Genomic DNA, 16,146 nt, shown 5'->3' on the forward strand with positions numbered 1-16,146 from the left:
GAATTCATAAGAAAGCTGTCTGCCAGCTCTGTCCCCTAAATGCACTTATTCATAAGAGACAGCAGTTCCCAGACACCAATGGGAATATGAGCTTTGTTCTCTTTATATACACATCCAATTATTACAAATGAGGTATACAGCAATGCATACATACCAGCTATTAACATATGTATCTTTTCCTGAGAGTTTATGCCTCTCGGTAAGAAAAAAAAAGTATCAGAACAAAAACCTCAACAGATTACAGGGCGAGAAGAAGCAGCGAGTCCTGCAGCAGTGGATAGCAACGAGGATTTAGAGTTTATGATTAAGAGATTGAGGCATTGGGGTTCTATGTGGAAGCCTATGGGGTTTAAGACAACACAATAGAACATGTTAGCTAAAATTGCAAAAAGGACAAAGAATGAATAGACAGAGGGTAACCTGATCAAGGATACAAAGAAAACAGCACTGATCTTTCACACAGATGGCCACAGAAGCTGGCAGAACTGGGGCAGGAAAGAAGTTTAAAGGATTTCCAAAGGATAGTCTGAAAGGGAGAAGGCTGGAAGGAAAGACTCATGTTCCACCTTCCTTCCCTGTCGAAGTAACTGCAGAAGAGATCTGCATGCTCACCCATGGCTGGAGGAACCTTCTGGTCCCCTGTCTGGTTCTCCAGAGCATGAGCATGAATTCCTTCACCCAACAGGGTATCTGGCCCTCTCCTCAAGATTGGCCAAAATCAAAGCACCTCTCTCCAATATCTTTGCTGGAACAGTGTACTGTCTGTTCTCGGAAATTACTTTTCAGCCTACTCTCTGGAGAAACAGCTCTGATGTGAAAAAAATAACGGCCTACGGAGCTGAAAATTATCCTGCAAACATGAAAGTAAAAAAGACACTCCACAGAGAAGTGAGGCTGATTCTTCCTACTGTAAACGCGAAGCGAGCATCCTTGGTGATGTCCCAGTGCCAGGGAAAGACAGAAGATCTACGGCGTCTACGTGAGGACATGCCTGGCCACCAGAAGTGCCCTTCTTCCTTCGGAGCTCCAAAAGCATCAGATACATCATATTCTGCAAGCTCTTGAAAAACCTGCAGAGAAAGCAAAGAGACTGCTGTCCTTATAAAGGCTACTTACTAAAGGTAAAGTGCAGATAGCAGTATTAAGACAGACAGACATCAGTGCCTTAAGCTTCCTTTACCTGACTGGCTGTCAGCTGAAAACCTGTCTTCAGCAAGTAGACACTCTTATCCACAGTGGCAACGCAGACGCAGCTTGATTTTGCAGCTCTGACCTTGATGTTCACAACATCACCAGGTCTGGTCTCATTTGCTGAGAGCGCCACTGCAACCTAGGAGTTTAACATTAAATCCCATTATCTTGACTCATAATCAGCAGACAAAACTACAAAGAGTAACAAGGCGCCACCCCCTCCTCTCCACAAGCTACATTGACAATACCTGATTTTCAAAGGAGGACTTCACCGTGAACTGCAGGCTGTCTGTAACCCCTTCTCCATTCTCCCTGACATAATACACCAGAAGACGGCCCAAGGGAGCCATGTTGTGAACTACTGAGAACCGGAGAAATGTCATGCAGACTTCAACTTCTGCTGCAGGGATACTGGTAGGTGCTAAAAATAAATTGTAAAGAAGACAGTGTCACTCTCTTCCTGCACCATCCAAAATGCTGCAGGACCCAGAACTCTCCACCCAGGACTTGTATCCTTCCCTGTTGCCCATGTTCTTCTTGAACTCAGAATCATTTTCCTTTCTTTTTCTTTTCCGTGTGTAAGCTGATAGGCAATTAGCACCCGTAACATAATAAGCAGTATGGAGAAGGTGGATAGAGAATGACTACCCAGTGTTTTTCCTGACATAAAATCAAGGAAATACACAATTAAGTTATCAAGACATTTAAAATAAACAAAAAAGGGCATCTACTGTTTCAGAACGCTGCTGAGAGAAAAAGTATAAAAGGGTTTGAAAAAGGATTATGCAGTTTATAGAGCATCATTTCACTAGCAGCAGTTAAATAGAATCGTAGAATGGCTTGGGTTGGAAGGGACCTTTAAGGATCATTTAGTTCCACCCCCACTGCTACGGGCAGGGGACATCTTTCACTACATCAGGTCGCTCAAAGCCCTATCCAACCTGACATTGAACGCTTCCTATGATGGAGCAACCACAATGTCTCTGGGCAACCTGTAAATACACCAGCTCAGAACCAACCTTCAGCGCAGAAATTTATTGCAGATTTTTAAACCATTGATTACCAGAAGCCATGTGGGTACATCTAGGGAAATTTTTTTTACTTTTCCCCTAACTATCTGAAACTGGCTGTTATTCCTTGTACAAACTAGAAGCCCACATTTCCCCTTCCCTTCCCCATGCTAACTGCATGATCTTCTCCTTTAGCCTGATCCATGCTATCAGGCCATCTAACATCCTCTTCCTAGTTCAAGCTCAACCAGCTTAGTAAATTGCCCCAGCCCCACAATACGCTTTCTTTACCACTCAGCTGATCCCAAGCCAAGCATATTAAGACAGACTAGAGTTTTCTTAACAGGGAAAGACTACAGAAAGACTAGAGAAAATTCTCCAAGAGTTATCCCTCTTGGAGATACTTATCTTTTTTCTATATGACTACGTGTGCAATGGAGGTCACTATTTTTCTCGCACAGAATTATTCTATGCCCTTTAAGGAGCAACAAATTCAAAAAAGAGGATACTTAGGTTTACAGAAAGGGGTTTTTTCCCTGAAAATAGGGACAAGTTTGCATTTCTGACACTAGCTACCTGTTCCTGGGAAGTGTGTGATATCAATGTTCTTCTCAAAGGGAAAGGTGGCTCTTTTGCTCCTCTGCTGGGTGATGTTACTGGACTGCAGTCCTGAAAGGACAATGTTGCCTCGCGATGCCACTTCATAATGTAGGGTGAAGTTGCAAGGACATGTGGACTTCACTGCAATCCAAGCCTCCTCTCCTACCTGCACCCAGAGACAGAAAAGCAAAAGATCTGGTCTGTTACAATGCACACTTTTTATTTATAAAGCACAGAAATCTATTTGGGTTTCAGTCCACAAGAGATGCGACCCCTCTCCTAAGAAACGTATGCATTGAAAAGTATATTACATTAGCACAGTTCTCATGGACTTTCTTCACAATAAAAAGGGGCCTGTGTTCAGCTCTTCACTCCCTGCAAATATAACAGGAGAATGGGCTGGGGGGTTGTATGCATTAATGAAAACAATAAAGGAATCTCTGGAATCCTGAAAGTTAAGCCTTTTGGCACAGAGCAGCTGTCAGAATCAGTTGAATTTTAGACACCCCTTCAGTAGTCCAGCCCAAAAAAGAAAGAGATGGGTTGGGGGTGGGAAGAGATGTGCGTTTGATAGTCTTTGCAGTTTAATTGAGATTATACACAGTGATTACTTTCATATGGCAAATACTAATTCAAATACAACCAACGTGGCATGAAATTACTGGGAATAGATCTGAGGGAAAATGCTTTCAAATTACACAAGTCTTGATATTAATTTGCAAGTCTGGCACTCAAGGAGCTGTCAAACAAATAAATGAGAAGAGAGCTTCTTTTTTCTGGGTAAACTCTGATGCCTGTGACAGGTTTCAGAGCAGCACACTGACTTCCTGCACTCTTGTGCGGTGAAGTTCTATACCCAGAGGTACTCGCTAAGTACTGAATCCCCTGGAGACAAAATCCCCCAAATACTGCCAGTCTTGACAGAACAAACATTGGTGCTCAGTCACGGCATTAGGACTAGGACATGTCTGGCTGAGTCTGTGGAGCAGCCGATTTTCCTAGGAACACAAACTTCTTGCTTCTGGGATACAAGGAACAGCTAACACTTGTATTAAGTAGGATTTCTCCATCAACTTCCATTCCTGATCCTCCTGCCATTTAAAGCATAGCAATGCCCAACTAAGACTGTTAAGGCTGAATAGCAATGTGAAATCCCAATGAAATCTTTTGAAAAACCTCTTTCTTTAGCACTAACACTTTTATCTTTCCAGAATGTACATGTGGTACAAACCAAAATGGCAAGGACCTGAGTACAAAAAGCTGCTAATGGTTAAATACAGTGAGAATGCCACAGAGTCCAAGAAGTGCCTCGTGACATTAAATATTTGAAGTATTAAGAATTCCCCAGTGCAAATGATGAAACAATTCATTAAAAAATGAATGTAGCTAATTGGAACACCCAGTAAGAGCTGGCAAAGCAGGGAAACAGTTCCCACATCAGCTGGTCATCCAACTCCTAGCTTTCCCACAGAAGAATTAGTTCTAATCAGGTTATAATAAGAACAATGTGTTCAGATTAGCAGTGTATAATCCCCTTTCCATACCTCAGGAAACTTGTAAAAGATTAATTAGCCATTAAACTACCATGAAATGCAATGATAAAAAAATGCTTTTATTCAGATACAAAGAGTCTGAAACCAACCTGACAGATCTGCTGATAACAGAAATCTAAGTGTGTACATTGCCAAAACCTGCTTTTTTTTTTTTTGCAAAGCAATATGCAGACCCTCAGAGCATCTTCTTGGGTAGAGAAGAACCGTAAATAACTCAGTAAAACAATATGCAACAGAAATCATGGTTAAATCAGAACTTCCCTTTAGGAGAGAGATCATGACAACTTCTCTATGGAAGAACTACATTTTTAGAGAGGCTCCAACAAAAAAACCCAAGATAACTATGTTCATAGTTTGATAACTAAAGACTAAACAGATCCAGCTGAGATTTAAACTGGCAGTTCTAGTAAGACTACATAGCCCTGATGTGGATCTTTAATTAAGCTGCTCCCACTAACTTCTCTTCCAGTCTTTCAGTGTTTGTTGACCTGAACTAAAGCATGTCGTTTTCACCCAATGCTTCATATGTGAGTGTTACTGGATGGGCCCAGAACATACACTCAAACATGAAAAACTTAAATGTTGTCATTACCTATATCCATCCTCTCCCCCTTGTCCCCACAACACAGAGAGAAGGAGATGCTGCGCAAAGCATCAAAGGTACTTGGCTTAGAACCATGTGCAGCCCACAGTGAACAATTATTTGGTGGCTGAAATGCAGCTACTTCAACCTTTGTAGTGGAAACAATAAACAGTCCGGGATCCCAGAAACAGAAATGGCTAGAAATACTTAATTAGAACAAAGTACTTTAAGCCAAGAAATGCAGTTGTTGCCATGCTAGAACATGAAGCCAACATACCTGGAAAGGTTTATCTGGTGCCTGGAGCTGGATGTGACACTTGCTGGGCGAGTACCAGCTACTGATGGACAAGTAGTTTGGCAGATACTGATCCCCAGACGGTTTCCCATCAATCGCTGTCACTTTGGTCTTAACAAAAGTTACATCTGAATGTTATGCATGCATAAAAAGCCCAACTTGTACTCTCTCTTTACCCTGTATCCCCATCTCCCATTTTATACTTTCCAGCTGTTCATCTCTTGTCATCTTTACATGGCAAAAATACTCTCCAAATATCGGACCCCTACTACTATGGTTAAGCTGTATTTGGAAAAGCATCTTTTCATGATGGTTATCAACATCCGTTCTATCTGCAGCAAGAAACAAAGCAAGTGTTTGCTGCATTTAAATGAAGAAGTTGAAGCTAAAAGGCACTGATTTCCTGTTTGTAGCACTGATTTACAAAGGGCAGGTTTGACAAGATTAGTTACATTAAAGCCTGCTAATCCTATAAAGAGCTTTCACCCACCTCCAGCCAGACATATTGGGCAGCTGTAGGGATGGAAGGGATTTCAAACTCCACCAGGCCATTTCTTGATACCAGTTCACTTGTATAAACGTTGTCCTTTGGTGTGAGTTCAGCTTTAATTCGGATAGTGACTCTGTCAGCTGGACTTCCATCAGGGTAAGTGACTTCTACCTACAAAGTGTTTAATTTACAGAACAATAGATTTTATATTATAGGCAATTCCAGTCAATGACAGAAGCAGCAGGTGGGAAAAACACACCAGAACATGGTGTAATATCCTGGGATCAAGTCAGTATAACTTTGTATCAGTCACATGTCATCAGGGCGTCTACTTTTACTGTTACCTTTCCTTTGTAAGGTAGTCCAGGTTTGAATTGCTTTCTGGTATCCTTGGAGTACTTGATATCAATCAGCTGTTTCTGAACAGGTGTGGAGTCATCAAATGTAACCTGCTTGCTCCCATCAGAGCTGATCACTGTGGCCCAGATATTGACCGTGCCTCGAAAATGTTCCGGAACATCAGCTGGCATCATGTCTTTCACACACACATCGAAAACAGCAGAGCCATCAATCTGTGAAGTGTGTTGGGGAATGGAAACACAAGTTTGCATTCATTCAAAAAGGATCTAGAAGCCAAACCTAAAGCATAGGCAGTAGATAGGAATTTGCAGCACTATTTTTAAAGGATGTGGAGCAGAGGGAATTTGTTAGGGAATGAGTGAAGGAAGGAGGGAAGAAAGCAAGTTTCATTTTCCTCCCTTATCCAGAGTCTGGACTAGCTCTGTAACAGTCCCTCATTCTCATGTTCTCCCTCAGCCCTGTATGAACTAAAACCAGATTAATACTATGCCAACAAATTCCCATGCCCCAAATCACAAACATACCATGTAAAAATATGTAATATTTTTATTTAGCTGGACCCAATTATCACATTTATTAATTTATTTTCTGATCTCCCACCAGTAACATAAAACAGAGCTGTGGTATTCACTTCAAAGAGTACAGATCGAGCATTTTATCACAGCTGACTCAACGGTCTCCCTCACCTGTGTGGTCTTAAGGACAGGGTGTCCCACTTCATGCCTGTAGTACCCTACGCCATTTATAGTCATATTGACAATTAACTTTCCTGTCACTGGTTTTCCAAATGTATATCTGAAATGGAAAGAAGATAATGAATAACTTCTGGAGTTTTCTGCTTTCCTGATTATATCAAGGCTAGCACCATGTGACCTGCACATCTAGAAAGTTATTGTTAGCATATTTTACGAAGGCTCTTACATTGGAAAGCTTCTGATGATGACCAGCAATCAGCTGCAGATGAGATGCAAGCTCCAGTGACTGCACCATCCTGTGGCTGTACTACAATCCACAGGAATGAAACTTTATTTGGGACATGTTCCTACCTGGCATGGACAGTTCCTTTTTCGCACAGTGAAAGGTCACGAATGTAGCGAGGGGGATCAATCAGCAACTCAAACTTTGGTAATACTACAATGAAAAGAAATACAACAGAATCTTTTCAAGGAGATCTTGCGGTCCAGAGTACAGCAAAAGCATACACACCTCTGACAAGATCACTGCTTATGGTCAGATGAGGGCAGTGGAGCTAACATTAGGCAGGACAGCACTCGGCAGAGAACGGATCAACAAAAGTAGCAAATCAAGACTGTCTTGGCAAGATGACCTCAGCAACAGACCCTTGGACTTTTACTTCTTTTCAGAGGGATCTCTGTTGCAGGATTTGAGCCCAAGATTTTTCTCTTAGATACATGGTAAAGAGGGCACCTCACTACAGACTCCTCCACAATGTGTCGGGAACAGAGCTGAGATACTAGCAGTTGTCAGTGTCTATAAACGCTTGTGCGATTAGGTCAGATGCCATAGATGGTGTGCTGGGTGTAACGATGCCCACCTTTCATCACAGAGAGACTTTGAGACTGAAAAGGGGGTAGCAAAAAAAGAATTCAAAATTCCAAGGAGGTCTCTGGGAAAGGACGGAAAGCACTGACAGACTGAAAGAATCTTAAAGAGTTTTCCAAAGCAAAATTAAATCTTTCTTACATGAATAGATCATGCAATATGACGCTCCATTTCAGGTCCTTTACTTTATGAAGTGTGGAGGACATGAACAAAGGGCTTGGTTAAGTTGTGTCTATATCCCTGAAGTACATAGTCTCTGAAGAATTTTTCCTCGTGACATTTTAAATGCATTATTTCTCAGGTGTTTCATCTCAAGTAAAAACATTTCATAACATTTTGTTCTTCCAAATACGCTTGGGTTATAGTCAAGGTTGATTTGGATACAACTCACCATATTTCTGAACTTCAAAGGATTTGTTGTACGTGTGCCCCTGCATTTCAGCAAAGATGAGCCATTCACCAAACACTGGCTGATCAGACAAAGGAAAACTCATATTTACAATACCTGAAAAAGAAAAAAACACTCTGTGTCACTCATCAGCCCTTGTCAAGGCTTACTGAACACAACTCAGTATAAGCAGAAGCAAAGGCAAACAACAGTACACTGAGAAAAAAAAACAAAAACCCCAAACTTACCACAACAAAATGGCTTCAAATTGCTCCACTCTATCATACGAGACCCTCGAGGATCCTGCATAGTGGTTTAGGAATGAGAAACATCACAGTAAAAATGAATATCACTAATACATTTAACTCAGTTTGCAACAAAACTTCATTTTGCAATACATACACTTCACTAACAGCTTAAATGTAACTAAAATCTACCCAAAATTTTCTGAAGATACTTTACCGGGGGTATTTGCTTTCTAAAATTCAGTACTCATTTAAGGACACTGCTTCTATAGCCAATGCACACAAGTAAGCACTGTCAAGCAGCAGATCTTCCACCTATCTTAAGACACCTATTTTGGGATGGGATGAACTGGCCTCTGAAGATGCTTTCTTTCTGTTCACAGAGGGAGCTGTACAACTAGCAAGACAATTTTTAGATGACAAAGTCAGATGAGATTAATCCCGCTGTTTTTGTCAGCATTAAATCTGTGACTGAATGCAAACAAGGGAAGAGGGTGAATTCTTCTGCTTGCTGACAGCTAAAGAAAACATATGGTTAAAAAAAAAAAAAAAAAGACTAGACACAGAAGGAACCTCTCATTCACCTCATAAGGAAGAAGACAGGAGCACCCTTTCCTTGCCATGAATTTCTATTGTCCACTATCATAATGTTTGGGTGCAGAGATGAGATTGGCCCTGCTATATCAGCCCAGCCAGATGAAGGATAGGAGTGTGTCTGCATTGAAAAGAAGGGAGAAATTGAGTGGGACTGTTACATTTATAAACCCCAGTGAAACTAGCCAATTCTTCTCAGGCTGGAAAATGGGAATGGATTTCTGAAACTGAAGTAGAAAACAAGTATATTCGTTGGTGATAACAAAAAAGCAAGACACAAAGATCAGTTAAAGACACAGGGATAGAGATAATGGCATAGGTTACAGTTGGGAATGGCCATAATGGACTTGAATAGGTACAGACGTGTGACTTGTTCCTCTTAAGGCTACAAGAAGCTTGTGCCTCTGCAGGATACATGCTAGACGATTGGCAGACAGATACTCACCACCACATAAGCTTCAATCTGAAAGAGAAAAAAAAAAAAAGAATAAAAGGCTTTAAGAAACAAAGCTACTTTTCTGCTTCTTGCGATGAACTGCTGAGTCGACATAAGCGAGGTATGATGCACAAAGTGACAAAGTTTAAACACCTCTTCTTTGGTAAGAGTAGCCTGAGAAACATACATTCATTCACATATCTAACTAGAAAAATACTACTTTGTGCACTACCTAAATACAGTGCAAGTCTCCAAAAAATTCTCCTAACTGCTTTGGCATAGTTACACTGTATTTGCTAGCACTACAAAAGCGTGTATTCTCCTTCAACAGTAACGTGACCAAATGAAAAAAACTGAATTGTAAATAACAAGAAGCAATCACAAGATATGCCTAAGTAGATTAAGAAATTATATTTCTGCAGAAATGTACATTAGAATAAAATACAGGTTACCAAGCATTCCATCATATTTTACAGCATGAAAGAAAAGTTTTCTTTACCCTGTCATTGACTGGTCTCAAGTCAGAAGTCACCGTATAGAGGTTTATCAACACTAAAAAAGGAAAAGAGGAAATTTATTAGTCATCACAGCCGGCACTGAACGGAGTATCTCACCCTAGAATCCACCCTTGGAAAAGTTTTGCCTGAAAGCAGCTCAAGCATCTGGCAAGTTCTCCAAGGTCACTTTACCTTTCTGCTTGGGTTTATAGACAGGTTTATCAGTCTGGATGAACACTGATGATCCTTTGCTATCAATGGTTACTGTAGTATAGTTATGAAAAATGTAGCCTTCCTCTGCTAGATGCCGGTTGCCCCAGACTTTAAGATGTGCTTGCCCACGAAGTCCTGAAGGCACCTAGAAAACAGACCATGAGGTGAGGGTTTTCAGCTTTCTGGGGAATATAATTGACACTGAAGTGAGCAAAGAGAGGCCACCTGCTGCATTTCAGTGTAACTATGTGTTAGTAATAAAAAGAAAATGAAGAACATACTAGACCTTTTACAATGTATAAACTTCAAAGGAGGCAAAGTCATGCTAAAAACATGACAGGAAATTATCTTCTACCCTTTCTTTATCACTCAAGCAAAGTGATATTTGATCTACATGCAGAGCTTTCACTAAAGAAGGTGTGTTACATGGGGAAATCAACCATGCTATGGAAAACAGCTCTACCGACAGAGAAAAAAAAAAAAACACCACAAAAAAAAAACCAAACCCCAAACATACATGTTTGCACATTTTCAACCAGTTGCTCAGAAAAGACTTTTAAAATTATGTTAGATTAAAAATTACAAAGTAAAAAAAAAAAATCTGACAATACAGAAATATTATGATAATAGGTCATAACCTGAGAGTGAAAAAATTAAATAAAACTGAAGTCAGCAATGACACTGCAGGTTTTACTCAAAAGTGAGATAGTCTTTGGATAAAGAAAACTGTAGCATTTGGTGTAACTGCTGATGTGTCTTATTACATAGGTCTATATTATACCTTCTTGAAATGAAAGGAATGCATACTTACGTGTTTGTATATTAGCCCAGCAAAGGGGGGAAAGTATCAAAGCCTTTCTAGACCCTAATTCCCAGACACAGTTTAACTACTGGCAGGACAGAGCAGTACCAACATCAGCCATAAAGTAATTACAAAGAAGGCAAAGAAAACTCTAGGGTGGTATGCCACCAAGGCAGAGGAGATCCAAGCAGTCATGGCAGACCACCACCAAGCCAGCTAGACTTCTGTAAATCAAAGGTTTTAATTTACTTATGGACCAATGACAACATAGATGATGCAGTATGTGCAGCGAAGGCATCTATGCTGTGCCACAGTAATACAAGAGAACTGTTCCCAAATATCTGGATCCACTGGAAAGAAAACAGACCTTTTTTTTATGGAACTGCATAGAAAAAGACTCAGTCAGACATGACCAGCTTCAGTCAAGACCTAGTGATGCCCTGTGGAGGGTTTTTTTTTCCCAGGATCATATGCTACAGTGATTATTCTAGCATACTGTCCAGCTCTGCAGGGTACTAGCTACTGCTATTCCAGAAGAACATCACAATTAAATATTTATGATTTGTTCCACCCAGCCCCTTTACCTCCTGTCAGAGATGACAACTCCAAAGCAAGTCCTGACTAAGAGATCCAACTTTCAAGACTTGTTCTTCAGTCTACCTCTACTTTACCCACATTTGAAGTAATAATCTTCCACCACAAATCACCAAGCATAATACACAATACACCTCTTCCAGCTCCAAATTTTTGATGGCGCATATTCAACAAGACTGAAAACTCATATTGCTTTGAACTTACACCCCACTTTTCAAAGATTTAGAAAGAGGGATACAGACAAAGGTCCTGTACTAGCGTGGAAGCACAGCCAAATTATCTCACAGAAACCATAAAAATGGCTTCCTTTTTCTCTGTTTGGTATCACTTTGTTCTACATACAGCATAAACTAGACTACTTCTTTCAATGAACAGTGAACGCTGAACTGGTAGCATTTAGCTCACTCCTTGGCATGAGGAAGGATAAATGACGCAAGGTGCAAAGCAGGGGAGATCTTTCAGAGGATGTCTTTCTGCTGTAAGAATGACTACCTTTCACTGCACCCCAGATCTCCAGTGTCCTAGGGATTCAAATAAAGCCAGATATTGCTTTAAAAAGTGTGATTTACTAAGGTAAGCATACATCATTTCTTTTTAATGGCTAGTGGAACCCTCTGCCAGAATTGCATTTAAATTCGTCATTTCACTCCACTACAAATCCTCTTTGGAAATAAAAAGTTGCTTCCGTTCCCTCTATCTTTTTAGTGTGGGTAAACTTCATTTCATGGACTATGCTGATGGCACAAATATTACTAATGTCAAAGGCTAAAACATAGACAAAACTGATGAAAGCCTTTGTTTTTTAAATCAAATAGTAGTACCAGGATAACTAGCAGAGACACAATGTTCAATAATTTACCATTTCTATGGATTTCTGTGATTTGTCCAATGCTCCCTGTCACTTACGCAGCAATATCTACTGCCATTCTTATAAAATAATCACAACATAGAACTTTATGTTGAGCAATGAGCCACAGATTCAGCCACTGATTTTCTGCAGTGGTGTAAGGGCCTGACAGATGAGCTTGGATGGATAAAGCTTTGTTCTTTGCACTCTCCACTCTTCCTTTTGCAAAGGTTGCTTCATCCTTAGTGTGTGCACCATAATGTGTCCTGTATTTGTGCCACAGCTGCTCAGACAGCAATGCCTGATGTGGTTGAAGGCAAGTCCCTCGTGTTTTCACCAAAACCATCTTAAAATAATTGACACTCACCTTCAGCTTAATTGTTCCTTTATCTAAAATGAGAGAGAAAGAGAGAGAGTTATTCTTCTCAAGCTAAGGTACTAACGTTTTAGAAGTTGCACTTGAGTGAAAGGAGACCCCATGTCACAGAGCTGCTAAGTGCAACACCCCTTCATTATGATTTCACCTGAAGTAATTTTCATGCATTGTGTAAAACAATCTGCAGGGTGAGCAAGTCAGACCTAGCAGAGTTCTCCAAATTAAACGTGGTCCACATTTATTTACAGTTTTTGCCCAGGGTAAACTGCAAAGTGCTCTATGGTTAGAGAGTACCACCAAGGCTGAGGTTTCAGCACAGGCCATCCTATGCTTACAGAAGTATTTTGATGTAAAAAGGACCTGGCCTCTTTTGGGACTTGAATAATTCTCAAAACAAACATTCATAGAATCTATTTTGATTGCTGGATACATCCATACCTAAGATTTCTCCTTAGCATATGTTGCCCACATGTGTAAGCATCACTCCCTTTGAATGACTTAGCAATTGTCAGCCAATTTCAAAGACGACAAGGGGAAGATAAAAACAGAGACAATATGTTCTAAGAAAGGAAGTGGCTTCTATGTAACTCCCAGTTTTCACACACAGAAGGGTTAAAACATGATGGTTAAAGAGCCTAATTGCCAGAGCCTTGTCTACATTACAGCTTACACCACTACTAGCAGTGGTAGAAGCGCTACTGGACTTAACACTGAATGAATTTATGCTAGTGAAAATGAAGTTGGACATAATCAAAACACTTTTTTTCTTTACACACAGGACAGAGAGGTCTTGGATTTAAGAGACTTAGCCAACTGCACAAATATTACCACCTCTCTCAGCAATACTCAGTCCTGAAGATGGGCAGATTGCATTTCCAGCACTCATGTTAAAATAAGGGTAGAAAAGGATGATGATGTGGATTTTACATTTTTCTTTAAAGTCAACTTATCTTATTCCTTATACAGCTCCCCAGTGTCAAACATCCAGGTTTCAAAAGGAAATATATTCACTATAAAACTCCTAGATATCAGTTATCCAGGGTCTCTGTATGTCTTGGTGTTCCAAAATTATTGGCCTTGGATGTTTGGGATCACATACATCAAAACCATATTAGCACAATCAACTGAGAACGTTTAGCAGTAGTCAGTGAATTAAATATTAGTTTGGTTCTAGTTCTGTTATCACCTAAAGAAATTCTCTAAGAGCTATTGATGTGCTCCCACAGCACCTCAACTTATAAACTAGTTTGCAAGTTCAGAATAACAGGAACTTACCCAGAACTGTTCCATGGCCTCGTGACACAGTTTCTCCTTTGACTACTAACTGAATCTGGACTGTTGTCTCCTTGACAGAGTTAAAGATGGTTACACTTATAGCTTCCTCAACACCAGATCGGAAAACAGAAGGTGCCGCAATCAAATAGCCCCTGAGGAGCAAAATTGGAAGTGGACAGTCAAGAACAGCAGCAAGAGTGTGATCTTTATTTATAAGCCACTTTACGTATAACAGAAGGAAAAGAGCAGACTAGTCTGTAACATGTTTGCCCCATAGGGTCACATTTGTCCAGGCCTATACCTAATGTACATAAAATGAACACAGAATGCACATAGGAATGAACAGAGCCTAAGTGGCTTACAAATGCTTAGTATTTAAATAAAGACTGTAATATTGATGTTTATTGCACATGTATTCTATATATAAATTTCTTTATATATTCTATATAAATAAACTACATATGCAACTAGCCAATCATAAAAAGTCTGAAGTTCATGAAAGAATAAGGAGGTACCTGAACCTCCAGTAGAGTTTGGTAGATAATGCCTTGTTTTGAAACAATTTAGATACTTTGACATTTTTGCCTAAATTATTTTTCACAGCTCTGCTTTCATAGTTCAACTTGATACATAAAAAAAGAAGTGACTCTCGGTGCTGATACTCAGCACTTTCTAAATGTCAGACCTGCATACATGTAACACGTCTAAACTTCCAATTTACACAGAAGCAGCCCAGAAACTGCAGTTAAAAGATTGGGCTCAAATTCTCAGTTCTGCTACCACTTTTTTTCTCAAACAATTATATCCCGCAAGTTTAAAAATTCCAGCAAGAAGGAACTATTTTAGCAGGCACACGCACAGTTTTAAAGCCACCCTAGACGACCTCCTGTATATACTACAATCCTTGTGTTTCTGAATGGAATCTGCACCACTCCTCTGTGCTGAATGGCACCACGCCATGAACTTGTCAAGTAAAAGCACTACAGACTCTGAGCTCTTTGATGCGTTGGGCTGCAAGCAACACATTTATATTCTCTTCATGACACACCTTTCTGGGGTTTTTCCTACCCAAAAGGATTTTTTTAAAACAAGGCAATTCCTCACATGACTCTTTAAGCCCAATTTCTCAGCCCATGCCTTTCTACAGTTCCAAGAGCCAGGTTGCTTTAGTTCATGATTAATTATCACTTTGGGATGAGGATGATGGTGTTTTACAGCCCCCAAGTCATCTTTTATCAAATTCCAACCCCATGTTTCTCTCACAGCAGGCCTCATTGCCATGGAGATCCCATTACCCCCAAAGGAAGTTCAGATCTCTGTGGCATTTGAGTTAAATTGCATGGGGTACTTACAGATTCAAAACCTTATGGTTGCCAGGTTTGAAAATTCAACAGAACAATAATAAATAACAATAAAAAGTTACTACTTAGCCTGCAAATTCTTGGTAAGAAAGACATAGCTGATCTAGTTGCCGTTGGAAATAGCAAACTATTAGGGTTCTGTAGCACAGCACCACAGTGCCATATGTGAAGCACATGTATTCACATTGTTCTAAATTGCTGCAACTCTTTCTGAAGCATCAGTCCATTGATACAGCTATTTAAATCACTTAGTAAGTGGCATTTGAATATTAAATATTTAACTTGGCAATTCAACAGTTAACTTGACAGTGACTGGACAGATCCTTTAAGCACATTTGACTAACAGCTCTGTCAGGTTACACCAAAACTTGGCAGGACGAGAAAAATTTTCTAGTAAGCAAGTGAAAATAAGTTCTCCACGGCACTCAGTTAATGCAGCTATTCACGATGTTGATGAGCTATAATAAGCTAGGGATAAAGAACAAAGCAAACCTTAATCAAAGTTAACCTAAACACACTGGAACAAGCTGTGGATTCAATTTCTAAAAGCCAGAGAACTTTCCCCGCAGTGAGATGTTTCTCCCCAGATGATTTTCCCCACAAGAATGTTTCACATGCTCTTCGGGAGCAACCAACATTACCTTCAACCACCCCAAGCACAACAGCAACCCCTGCGCAACACCCCGGATTCCTTAAATAATTGTTCGCAGATAAAAGCTTGCAGCCGCTTGCTGGAGGAGCTAGAGGCAGGTATTTCTAAGGAGGCTTTCTTCTCCCCCCCCCTTTCCCTGTGCTATGCACTTTTGCACCGGCGAGTACAAACGTGCTGCTGGGCTCGGGAACCGCCGCGGCTCCCCTCCCCGGCCCCACCCC

At 40.4% G+C, this 16,146-nt stretch overlaps 1 protein-coding gene across 3 annotated transcripts in view; it reads right to left on the bottom strand.

Moving 5' to 3' along the window:
* The window catches only part of CPAMD8 (C3 and PZP like alpha-2-macroglobulin domain containing 8), a 66,714-nt gene that overhangs the window by 40,790 nt on the left and 9,778 nt on the right, over positions 1-16,146 (bottom strand). For all 3 annotated transcript variants that reach the window (XR_004841701.1, XM_009636706.2, XM_035892244.1), the window contains exons 2-17: positions 13,913-14,064; positions 12,629-12,651; positions 9,998-10,163; positions 9,808-9,860; positions 9,318-9,335; positions 8,282-8,336; positions 8,037-8,150; positions 7,129-7,213; positions 6,769-6,877; positions 6,067-6,294; positions 5,723-5,893; positions 5,215-5,343; positions 2,778-2,967; positions 1,440-1,612; positions 1,181-1,330; positions 909-1,070 (exon numbers count right to left, since the gene is read on the bottom strand). Coding sequence is in view for 2 of the 3 variants with exons in the window: in XM_009636706.2 (XP_009635001.2) it covers positions 909-1,070; positions 1,181-1,330; positions 1,440-1,612; positions 2,778-2,967; positions 5,215-5,343; positions 5,723-5,893; positions 6,067-6,294; positions 6,769-6,877; positions 7,129-7,213; positions 8,037-8,150; positions 8,282-8,336; positions 9,318-9,335; positions 9,808-9,860; positions 9,998-10,163; positions 12,629-12,651; positions 13,913-14,064 (1,978 nt within the window). In the remaining variant the exon portion in view is untranslated. The remainder of the gene's footprint in view (positions 1-908; positions 1,071-1,180; positions 1,331-1,439; positions 1,613-2,777; positions 2,968-5,214; positions 5,344-5,722; positions 5,894-6,066; positions 6,295-6,768; positions 6,878-7,128; positions 7,214-8,036; positions 8,151-8,281; positions 8,337-9,317; positions 9,336-9,807; positions 9,861-9,997; positions 10,164-12,628; positions 12,652-13,912; positions 14,065-16,146) is intronic.

This window comes from Egretta garzetta, unplaced genomic scaffold, assembly GCF_000687185.1.
Source record: "Egretta garzetta isolate BGI_Z169 unplaced genomic scaffold, ASM68718v1 scaffold4, whole genome shotgun sequence".
Taxonomy (NCBI): domain Eukaryota; kingdom Metazoa; phylum Chordata; class Aves; order Pelecaniformes; family Ardeidae; genus Egretta; species Egretta garzetta.